Source organism: Megalobrama amblycephala, linkage group LG24 (genome assembly GCF_018812025.1).
Source record: "Megalobrama amblycephala isolate DHTTF-2021 linkage group LG24, ASM1881202v1, whole genome shotgun sequence".
Lineage (NCBI taxonomy): Eukaryota > Metazoa > Chordata > Actinopteri > Cypriniformes > Xenocyprididae > Megalobrama > Megalobrama amblycephala.
In genome coordinates this window covers 27,134,860-27,147,269 of record NC_063067.1, presented here as the reverse complement: position 1 = coordinate 27,147,269, position 12,410 = coordinate 27,134,860, and the positions used below count along the sequence as shown (strand labels likewise).

At 35.6% G+C, this 12,410-nt stretch overlaps 1 protein-coding gene across 1 annotated transcript in view; it reads left to right on the top strand.

The window, feature by feature from the left end:
* The window catches only part of nav1a (neuron navigator 1a), a 162,883-nt gene that overhangs the window by 46,878 nt on the left and 103,595 nt on the right, over positions 1-12,410 (top strand). Inside the window, 2 exon segments of the mRNA XM_048178068.1 lie at positions 2,770-2,872; positions 10,904-11,263. Coding sequence (XP_048034025.1) covers positions 2,770-2,872; positions 10,904-11,263 — 463 coding nt within the window.

Genomic DNA, 12,410 nt, shown 5'->3' with positions numbered 1-12,410 from the left:
GGCAGGGATAGGTAGAGATTAATCCCACCAAATTCTCGAAGCTGTTGGATGCGTATTGTGCATAAAGTAATTCCAATTAATGATGTAGCTCACAGGTGATTAACCAGTCATAGTAAAGTTCCTTGGCAATGAGCTTCTTCTCGATATTTCAGCCAAACTAATTTTACCGATTGCAGCTCTGTCACGGGTGGCTGTAATGAAGCGCACGGCACAAGAAATAAAGAACAAAAACAGTCTTTAATAAACTATGAACATTCAAGAGATCGCAGATAAATAACACAACCACTTTAACTTAGACGATACTGGACACTAAACAGAAAGAACTCAAGGCTTAAATACACAGGGAACATAATCAAGGAGAACAGAAACAGCCAGGGAAACTAACTAGCTCAGGCAAACAGGAACAGAGAAAACAGAGACCAAACTGAACATACACGTCACACTCTAGCATAATTTTTGGTCAAGGTGAGGTCCGTCCACACTGCTTTACATGTTGTAGCTTACAGTATCCACATTGTGTGCATGAAATAGACACTGACAACGTTAAAATGTGTCATCAGAGAAGCGCTAACTATTTGTCAATAATTTCAGCCCTTCAAAATGATTTTGGCTGAAACCATTTCAAAAATGTTGGTACATCTCTTGTTCCAATCTGGGGTACATTTGCCAAAAGCATCATTAGACAACTATAGTTGCAAGTTCTGTCATTACTAATATGATTTTGCGTTTCCTGAAACCATAGTTTTAATGAACATTTGCAAACAACGTCACAAATTTGTGTGGCTGGATACAGTTCTCCACCTGTGGTTAGAAGCATAGTTTATTGTTAGTATCATGTGGAAATACATAGATCATGCTCTACATTCTATATTGTTCATTCTATTCTAATATATATATATATATATATATATATATATATATATATATATATATACAGCTATGGAAAAAATTAAGAGACCACTTAACATTGATTTCTGAACTTGGAGTGGTCTCTTAATTTTTTCCATAGCTGTATATATATATATATATATATATATATATATATATATATATATATATATATATATATATATAATATATTATACATTTCAGTCTATATACAGTAGTCTACATTTGAAGTGGATCAAATACCCCACAGATCATTTATTATAGCTTGTCAAATTTGCCCCTCTTTGGGTGTGAGCAAAAACACGCCATTTTTTTGTGTGCTTCCCTTTAAATGCAAATGAGCTGCTGCTCCCGGCCCCATTTCCAGAAGCGTGCGGAGCTTTAACAGCTCACGCTTCGGTTGCTCAACAACAACAAAGCTGGAGAATCTCACGCAGCCAAAATGAGGATTGTCAGTAACGGTGTTGAGCCTTACATTGTTCAAACCGGAGTTGGACACTGATGGAGAGACTCAGGAAGAAGTTACAACTTTTAGTATGAAACTGGACATTTCTGAATGGTTATTGGATAAATTTATTTGCTGTGGAGTTGATTCAACTCATCAACTAGCATGTGCCGTCATGTTAATCTTTTGTGCAAATCCAGCAATCTGCAAATCTGAAGCAGTCCAGCGTAAAATGATGGCATGGTAACAGCACTCTACTACAACTCTTCCTCTTCTCTAAAGCAGCCCAACATGGCCTCACCCACTTTGTTCTGTGTTCCCGGGGGCATATGTAAATTTTAGGGTTAGTGATGTCACAAACCCGGAAAGAAGCTTGTTGTAGTCCCCACCAGCCGTTTGTTGTAGTCCTTAATCAGCGAATTCTTTAAAATAAATGTCTCCCTTTGCATTGAACTTTGAGCGTCGTAACTTTGCAGATGTTGTTTATGCTCAAACAGCAACATTACACACTAACTAATGTTAAAAATGTGAAATCATAATCAGGGACCCCTTTAAGACAATGCCATTTTTAATTCCAAAATGATGAGTGAACTTGCCAGATTATACATAATGAGTCATTTGACAACAATATAGCATGCTAATGTATAAAACATTTATCATTACATATTTCATTCTGTTTCACATAATTTTAACATAAGTTATAGGCAGTATGTGATAAGTAATATGCTAGTATTTTATTTCATTCGAGTCGGTTCGTATGAAGCCAAACTGATGAACTGATAAACAGAGGGGAACCTCTTTGTAATCCTTTGCTATGTGGTTGCACTGTTGTTTTAGGGTAGGAGGCTGATTAGACGAAATACAGCACTTTTACTGTCAGCAGTTTTAAAACAGTCCTCAACATGTGTCGAGTTAAGACGTATAATGCATTTCCCCTCAGTTTTACAGCTTCAATGTCAAATAAATCTGTATAAGCACATTTGCCTAAATAAAGAAAGCAATTAAATTGAAAGGAGACCTTTTATATAAATACTAATGTCCTGTTTAAGTGAGCTTGCTAGCACAGTAGCTCAAAGTGCTTTTGGCATCTTGGCAGACTGGAAATGTAATGTTTAATTCATTCGAGTACTGCCTGAAAAGCTGCCTGCTTGCTGAATCGTCATATTCCACTGCTCCGTTGCTCTGCACTCTTACAGTGTGAGAGAAAGCCGTTTGTGTGTTGTTCCTGAAAAGTGAGATACTGTACGTGTGAGTGGATCGGGAGAACATGACTCGATATCATGCATCTAGATATACTCTAATGTTTCTGTTGGCCGTTCTCCACGAAGCAGTAAATCTTAATGCACATGGGTGTGTTTGTGTATGCATGGCCACATCACTGCTAAATGCCTGCATTAACCGGCCGCTCATCCTCTCCTCCCTGCTCTTTTCTGCAGATCCCGAGTCCCAGAGGAAACGCACCGTTCAGAATGTCCTCGACCTCCGGCAGAACCTGGAAGATACCATGTCCAGCTTACGGGGGTCGCAGCTCAGCCACAGGTACAGGAGCTCACACTTCTAGTCCAGCTCTGCTTTAATTGGTGATGGACTGTTTGTTTGTTTTTTGTTTAAATTAATTTTATTTTATTTTGTTTTGTTGTTTAGTGTTTTGTTTTGTTTTGTTTTGTTTTGTTTCATTTCGTTTTGTTTAATTTCATTTTTTATTTTGTGTTGTGTTTCATTGTTTTGTGTTCTGTTTTATTGTGTTTTGTTTTGTGTTCTGTTTTATTGTGTTGTGTTTTTGTGTTTTGTCTTTTTGGTTAATTGTATGCTAGGAAATCACACAAATTGGGTTTTAAAACTAAAATAAGAGTTGCAAAAATGACGCGCACACACACACACACACACACACACACACACACAAAGACAACATGGTACAATAACTATTATTGTAATAATTATAAGCTTATAGGTATTGTATTTGTGTTATGTTTTTTTTTTTTTCTTTTTGGTTTTGTGTTTTGGTGTGTGTGTTTTTTTTTATTTATTTTCTTTTTACATTTTAGTTAATAGTATGCTAGGAAATCACACAAATCAGGATTTAAAACTAAAATAAGAGTTGCTAAAATGTTAAAAATAAGACAAGAGTATAATAACTATTAGTGTAACAATTGTAAGTTTATAGGCCAGAAATTTGTTTTGTTTTGATTAATTTTGTTTCGCTTTTTGTTTAATTTGTTTTGTTTATTTTTTTGTTTTGTTTTGTTTTGTGTTTTTTTTATTGTGTGTGTTGTTGTTTTTTTTTTTGTTTTTTGTCAATTTCTATGCTAAGAAATCACACAAATCAGGTAACTAAAATAAGTTACCCAAAATGTCAACAAAAAAAAAAAAAAAAAAAAAAAAAAAAAAATAGTATAAATAACTATTATTGTAATAATTATAAGCGTATCAGTATTGGCCAGAAATTCTTTTTTGTTTTGTTTTGTTTTTTTTCTGTTTTTTTTGGTGTTTTATTGTTGTGTTTTGATGTATTTTCTCATTTATTATTTTCTTTTTTTTCTTTTTGGTTAATTGTATATTAGGAAATCACACAAATCAGGATTTAAAACTACAATAAGAGTTACTAAAATGTCAAAAATAAGACAAAATAATATATCTATTATTGTAACAATTGTAAGCTTATAGGTATTGGCCAGAAGTTTGTTTATTTATTTATTTATTTATTTATTTATTTATTTATTTATTTATTTATTTAGTGTGTGTGTGTGTGTGTGTGTGTGTGTGTGTGTGTGTGTGTGTGTGTTTATTATTTTGTTTTGTTTTATTGTTTTGTTTTGTTTTTTTTCTCTCCATTTATTGTTTTACTTTTCTTATCTTTTTTTTTTTTTTTTTTTTTTTTGGTTAATAGTATACTAGGAAATAACACAAATCAGGTTTTAAAAATAAAATAAGGGTTGCCAAATTGTCAAAAATTAGACAAAATAGTATAATAACTATTACTGCAATAATTATAAGCTTTTTGCTATTCGCCAGAATTTTATTTATGTCAGTGTATTAAAAAAAAAAAAAAAAAAAAAAAAATCTCAAATGTCCTCCCTTAATGTCATATACAAATGTCATTCAGAGGAATTTTACATGTGTCCAAGTCCAAACATCACCAAAGGCAGTCAGCAGTCGTGAAACAGAGCAGCAGATGTTTCTCTGTCCTTCTCACATCAGCACCTCCCCCTGTTGTTTCCTGTTTCCAAGGTCCACAAACACACATACAAAAACCACAGCAAAAAGGACGGATTAGCCTCTCATCAGAAAGCCCCAATTGCTAGACCGCACACAGTATGTTGTGTTAGTGTATTGATATCAGAGCTACTGGCAATGTCTCTGCTAGAGTGTTGTTTAAAGAAGCAATAAGCACTCCTTCAACCAGAGGAAGTCTGATGCAATGCTCAAGGAAGCTGTTAAGGGTGCGTTATTCTAAACCAACAGGCCTGGAGAGAGTTTAGCCCTGCAAACTAAACACAGCATATATTGTGTAACAGCTGTCAGACTTAGTGGTGGACACAGGTGATCTGACGCATTGAGCCGTAGTGCTCATACGGGCGATGTGAATTCAAACCCAGCTCCAGTTAAACAGATGAACTATAAGCGTAGTGTATCTCAGCACTCTATCTTTCACTTAGTCTGAGTGTGTCTGAGTGATTTTAATGCTGCCTCCTATAAAATTACTCTGCCTCAGCAGCTGTAAAGTCATTCTATTAAAACCTTAACATAATTAGGCTGATTTAATGCACATAAACGCTAATGCCCCTGTAGAGAAAAAGTCTGTAATATGCTGAGCCCAAACTCTATAATAGACTCGCTTCTGTTTTGTGTGGCCTTACGGTGCTTTATGATGCATAACAATGGCTACTTTCTTGATTTGTCATATTTTCTCTTCCTCTGATTGAAGTGTTCTCAGAAGAGCCCGTTGAAGGATAAAAGGAATGATAATCACTGTCATTTAGCCGTCATTATTATTCAGCACAAACGGATGCGGCTGGCATTTTCAAAGGACAATTCACATTCACGTCAATGCACTGAAACACATTGTCTTCTTTTCTGAGGACATTTTCCTCAGCCCTTTGCTCTTTGTAGAAAATGTCTGCAGAAATCTGTGATAACCGCAAATGTGCAGTGCATCATGAGTATTAATGGAATGCTTTGAGTTCAAAACAAGTGAGATGCTGTGTTGGTTGCATTCCTGTAGACCAGTGGTTCCTAAATGTTTTAGATTTAACATCCTTTTCAATGAAGGGACAATATTTTCCCGCCTTAAATTGATTTTCCAGTGCATTTTCTTTTTACATTTATAAATACCTTTATAAAAATAAAGTTAAACTAAAAAATGTTCAATAGAGAAATAAAAACAAAGTGACGTTTGTAAATATTAAACTAAAACCACCAGTAGGTGGCGGCAAGTCACTGTCTTAGTGAGTGAGTCATCGAGTCATTCATTCATTCAGTAACTAAGCAAGTGGCTGTATTTTTGGTCCTGTTTCCACCTAGTATTAAGATGCATTTTGTTCGATCGGATCACAAGTAGACGGAGACACATTCCCATTTACACCTGGTGTTTTAATCCATCTTCTTTGTCCACTTTCAACCACTTCGGTCCTGATTTCTTCGAGGGAAGGGTCTATGGGTGGGTAAATGTATGTTTAGTTTTTTTTTTCGGATCTTTCGATCTAATGGATTAAATAATTTCGCGCAATTTACATATACGTTTACATCATGCATCCAGAGACAACGGAAAAACATACAGAAAGCTTTCGTTTCAGCTCTGCCTGATGCAAGACCGGCTTAACGCTGAGTGTGTGTTTGAAATCAGGAATGGTGAGAGAACATTGTGCTTGGTACATTTTTCATCTTCGAACTAAACTTGGGTCTTCAGCTGACAAAGTTTAAATCCCGTCTGGCTAGAGCTCTTCCTATAATGTTTACTCATTAGGTCAAGCTCAAAATGGAGCTCGAAAGTGAACAAGCTCAAAAACGGGGTGTCCGTTTACACCTGTATTTAGCCTTGTCCGCTCGATCCAATCAACCAAAATGCATCTTAATACCAGGTATAAACGGGGCCTATGAATGGGTCATTGAATCATTGACTCAGTTCATTCAAATGATTTGATAATCATGTGGATATTTGAAAAAAAAAATGCATTCTTGCAATCTATAAAAAACAAAAACTCACACAGGGTATGTTTTTGTATCAAAGAGAGTCTTAAATCAATCTTTATGCACAGTCTGTGTCTATATTTGTTCTTCATGCTAGTAAGTGCTAAATCCCACTTTTACAAAGGTACATTATCGAGAACAGCAGTGCAGTCAAATCATTTACAGTACATAATGTCCAACGCAGTCTACCAAAAGCAGTGCAAATTAGCTTTGGGTCACAAATAAGCAGAGCTGATGCTCATCAGGTGCGGATTGACACAGGCGCAACTTGTTACATGAAATCTGACAAACACGTACACACACAAGCCAACATGGCTTGGCAATTGATATGTTCGGATAACGTCTTCCTCTGGCATTCCAAAGAAATTTGTGGTGTCTCCTCCTAGCAACAACAATTGCAGCCATGTCGCAAGATGGGTTAAGACATGCTTTTTTTTTTTGGCCGTTAAATAATGGTGCAAATACCAGTAAATTGATGAGCGCAAACATTAGTAAATTGCGTTGCGTGATTCATTTAAATACTCTCCTCCCATAAATTTTGCATCTGAAAGGGAAACTACTACAAATGCAAATGCTTTAAGGTCAGCTGCAAAAACAACTCCGTCCACGCCTTTTCAGTGCTAATTTTGCACCGCTTGTCTTTAGTAAATCCTAACAGTAGTTTTTTAACGCAAACAGAGGTTTGCGCTGGCGCAAGTTGTTAGTAATTCTGGCCAGAGGTAATTTGATAGGATGTCATGTATTTGACCTTTTATGGCATTTTGCCTGTCAGAAATACATGCATGGTTTTAATGTTATTTAAAGGTGGGGTGGAATTAAATGACCCCCCCCCCCCCCCCAACACACACACACACACACACACACACACACACACACACACCTGTGGTTCTCAAACTGGGATATGTGACCTGTAGATCAAACGGTTGCTTTTTTGTAGCATGAACAGGCACTACCTACGTATATGTCATGTGTTTCATGTGTTTGATTCCCAGGGAATGCATACTCTATTAAAAATTTATATATTAAGTGCATAAAAAAGCATAAATGTAGGCTAAATGCCAATTATGACTATATAATTAAGCATATATAGCTGTCACAGAGTGCCCGTGACTATTTGTATTCTCACACAGACTTCATTTCCCATAGTTCATTGCCTGGGTTCATCGGCCATGATTATTTTCAGGTGTTTGTCATTTGCATTGTTAGGTTTGTCTATTTAATGTCCGTTTTTTCTGTCACGCAGGGCTAAGTCTCGATTTCCGATGATTGTTCATTGATTCTCTGTTTTTCTGGGTTATGTCTGCACCGCTTAGCCATTGTTCTCTGGATTCCCATGTCTTGTTTTTTTTTTTTGTTTGTTTTGTTTTTATGTTCTGCCTGGTATTACTGCCAGATTACTCTATTTGCCTCAGCCCTGAATTCAACGATTTAGACTGACTGTTTATGACCCTTGCCTGTTTTTTGGACTTTTATTGTGGTGTTTTGGTGCAGATCATAACAATAGCATTCTCAAAGGTAGTTAACATATAGGTAGTGGTCCACTGATATATCGCTAAAGCCGATATACATTTTTAATTATCAGCATTGACGATACATTTTTCTGCTTGGTCGAGAGAAATGGAAAGTTGGACTTTTATTTTGTTTTGAAAGTGCTGAGAATGTCAGTGGCTGAATTCTGATGCACTGGAGCTCCTGTTCTCCGACTTCATTAGTTCATTAGTCTTTGTTTTAACAGTTCTGTCTTATAAATTATTTAATAGAAATGTTAAACAAAGATAGTAAACTATGCATATGACAAATATTTTTAGTAATAGAAAAGCAAACACTATAATGCTATCACATATACTGTCGGCATTCAGATAATACACATTTATATTATTTATATATACTACATATTTAATTCCTCAAACTTTAGTGAATCCAGCTGTTATAAATAAAGTATTTGTAGCCTGCTTAATAACGTGTGTCAGTCTGGCCATGAAAAATTCACCCAAATGAATTATGCTGCATAACTAAAAGTTTGATAGTGATCCCATCGAGAAAAGACACGTTTCCAGCTCGAATAACCCACATTTTTGTACTACAGAATTAGTTGAAATGATGTCCAATGGTAATTAACAGAGTGCCTCAGATTGAACTTATTTGAACCAGAAACATTCCATTAAATTTGAGAGAACTTTATCCCATTGGTTTTTATACTTTGAAAGTTGAGCTCAAGGACAGCGGGAAATAATCTCCATCCATCCGCTGGGCTTAAAAGTATTAAAACCAAACCTGGACACCTGGAAACTAAATAAGAGCATTAAAATCATTGCAGGACAGGCACACAACTCAGGAGGATATGAGTTTATCCAGATGAGGGCTTTAGTGAGGACGGGGATGGGTGGGTCTTGAATCAGCAGAAGGTCAGCCAGTTCCTCTAGCTGCCCAAACTGTGACCTACTATTTAAAAATCAGAAAAAAAAGGCACCCAAGAGGTCAGTGTGTGCGCGATTGACTTCCTTGAGCGGCGTGTAAACCAGGCATTGAGGACATTAGACATCCTCAAACATGTTTTACCTTCAAATTCTCCTGTGTCCCCATGGATGATGGATCACTTACATGAGACTACATAAACACACATCCACAAAATGTGTAAGACTGAGATGAGTCTTGTGATGTGCTGATGAAATGAGTGTGCGTGATAAGCTGACAGTTACATCTGGTATGACGAATGAGTTTGCCTGCACTCTCAGAAATGTCTCTGTGGAATTAAAGAGGTTTTCTCACATTAATTCCAGGCTGAAACCTGTCTAGCCAGAGTCCAAAATTAGCTTTTTGCACACCTGCCAGTGGTGGATGAACTGAGAAAACGAATCACATCAGATTCTTTTAGTACTTTTTGTATGTCACTTGCATCATTTATAACAACAAGGATTGGAGTTTTATAAAATTATGATTTAAGTTACAAGTTTGACAATAAACATTTAGTCAGACATATTAGTCAGAAATAGTAATTCCATTACGAACAACATTTAACCATTGATTTTGCTTAAGAAAAACTATCTTTTTCAAACTCTTCAAAGGTGTAGTCACATTTACCATTGTTGTCATTTCAATGGGAATCCATGCTATTGGGAATTTTGTGAGGGCAAATCCCACTCAAATTTTACAGAAAACGGATTGGTTTGAAAGTGAAAGCTGTGTAAGCTGTGCTTCCTTCATCGCTACACTATTGACAATAGGCAATGGACCTTTTTTGCCTAAAAATTTCGCCAAAATTTTGGTAATATGATGGCACCTATGTGCTCAAAATACTTAATTGGTTTGAGTAGGACAAACTTAAACTGAACAAATTAGTTCAGTTAAATTAACTGCTTTGAGTATGTAGAACTTTCTTTTTCTTTTGAGTTCACAGCACTGATATATTTTAAGTAAACTGAACTGTTTCATTGTTTTGAGTTGTATGAACTCATTTCTTTTAATTTAGACTAACTTAAGTTAAACTGAAACTTGACTGGGATTTCCCAACATGCTTTGCCCATGGCACTCGAAAGGGAGAGTAAATACTAAAATTAAGTGTTATGTAATGTTTTTTTGCGCAAGATTAATGGTAAGGGAGATTTAGTATCGATTAATGTTTTGTTATGCTAATTTAGAAGAGTTTCTGTTAATTTGGGTTTTTGGAGAGTTACCATTATGGTGACAAGTGGTGTATGCTGTGTGGTTTGAGAGCAGTTAAGTTACATGTTTTAAGTTGCTGTACTCATTCAGTAAGTGCTATACCATGTTATTGTGAACATGTTAGCAAATTAGCAGGTTGGCATTTTTTGTATTTTCTTACAGTTTACAGTGAAGTAAATAACTCATTTGATTTGCAAGAACTCAAAAAAAGTTAACTAAATATTTTGTTTATTTTTAGTTAGCTTACTCAGTACTTCAAGTTAGGAGCAATTAATATGCATGAGTACTACAAACTCAAAACTTGATAGTTCTGCTTACTTAAAATTGGGAGAATCATAAATCAAAAAATTTTATGTAACTGATTACCTCAATTTTTTTGAGTTAGCCCAACTTATTCGGGTTTACAGTGTAGTCTCAAACATATCTATATGGTGAATCATCACTCCAACAAAGGGATATCATAATAAAACTAAAACCATGAAAACTACAACAACAACTACAACTACAGGGCCCCGATCATGTCATGCAAGAAAAAAAGTAGGCTAAATCGTGCACACAATTTACTAATTCGTTCCCTCGATATACTAAATCTTGCGCATGAATTATAATTGTAACGCATTACTTTTAAAAGTAACTAACACTGACGACAAGGATTGGTCCAACAGTGTGCATATATTCAGAAAATAATATTTATCCACATTGTCTGTTGTTGTGTTTCAGCTGTATTGAGAGCAGCATGTGCTACGACAGTGACGAGACTAACGCCCGCAGTTTGTCCAACCGCTCCTCCCCTCTCTCCTGGCGCCAAGGCCAGTCCAGCCCTCGCCTGCAAGCTGGTGACGCCCCCTCCTCCGGGGTCACCACCCACTCCCTGCCCATCCGAGCGTCGACGCAGATCAGCCACCTGCAGCGCATCCAGCTCATCGAGGGCCTGGACGCCGCGGACGATGACATGGCTGACCTCAAGTCTGGTTACCTCAGCGACGGCAACCTGACGGGCAAGAGCCAACCAGAAGATGATGACGATGATGATGACGTTGATGTAGACGTCGATGATGATGATGATGACCTAGCCAATGGGTGAGTGTTTGTCACGTTTTTTTTGTTTACTGATATTACAGAAATATATTTCTCAGATTTTCTCAAAGAAGAAAATCTGAGAAACTTCTCATCAGATTTTGAAAGTTTTCTTGGCCTTCCAGTCCTTTTCCATTCCATTTAGGTTTAAGAGAGCCGGTTCCTGCTATTGCTCAAGTGTAAGGGAAGGTCACTAAATACTTGCCACTTTAGCCTATAGAAATCTTTTTTTTTTTCTTTTCTTGTCTTGTCTTTTCTGTTTTTTAATACTGCATTCAAATTTCCTGATTTTCTGGTTATATTCTAATGAAGAGACTGAGAAATAATTTTATACGATCATTATACCATTGCTAAAACAACACCTAATGGTGTGTGTGTATACCATTATTTATTTATATATATATATATGTATGTATGTATGTATGTATGTATGTATGTATTTATGTATTTATTTATTTATTTAGATCATATTTTACTATACATCAGTTATTTAAAATATTTTTTATTTAATTTGTACAATACCATTTAAAAGTTTGGGGTCACTATTTTATTTTATTTATTTATTTAATAAATGAATACTTTTATTCACCAAAAATGCATTAAACTGATCAAAAATTACAATGTTTATAATGTTACAAAAGATTTCTATTTTCTACCGAAGACTGGAGTAATGATGCTGAAAAATCAGTTTTGATCACAGGAATAAATGACATTTTAAAATATTAAAATGGAAAACATTTATTTTTAAATTGTAATAATATTTACACAATACACTGTAACAATGTTAGTTTTTACTGTATTTTTGGTCAAATAATTGCAGCCTTTTTAAGTATGAGACTTCATTCAACAATCAAAAATCTTACGAACCCCAAACCTTTGAAAGTAGTGTTTTTTTTTAATTATTTTATTTAATATTTCGATAGATAGATAGATAGATAGATAGATAGATAGATAGATAGATAGATAGATGGTTTTGATAATATCTAGTAACTGAGGTCTTTTAAGCAATGATTAAGGGCTATCAATCTGCTACAAGTCAAATGTTGAATGATTTCGTTGGCTGATTTATTGTCAGCCTGAGGCCCCCCACAGAGCAATCATGTCACAGTCAGATGAGGGTCTCTTTTGGAGCCATATGTGCCATCTTCAG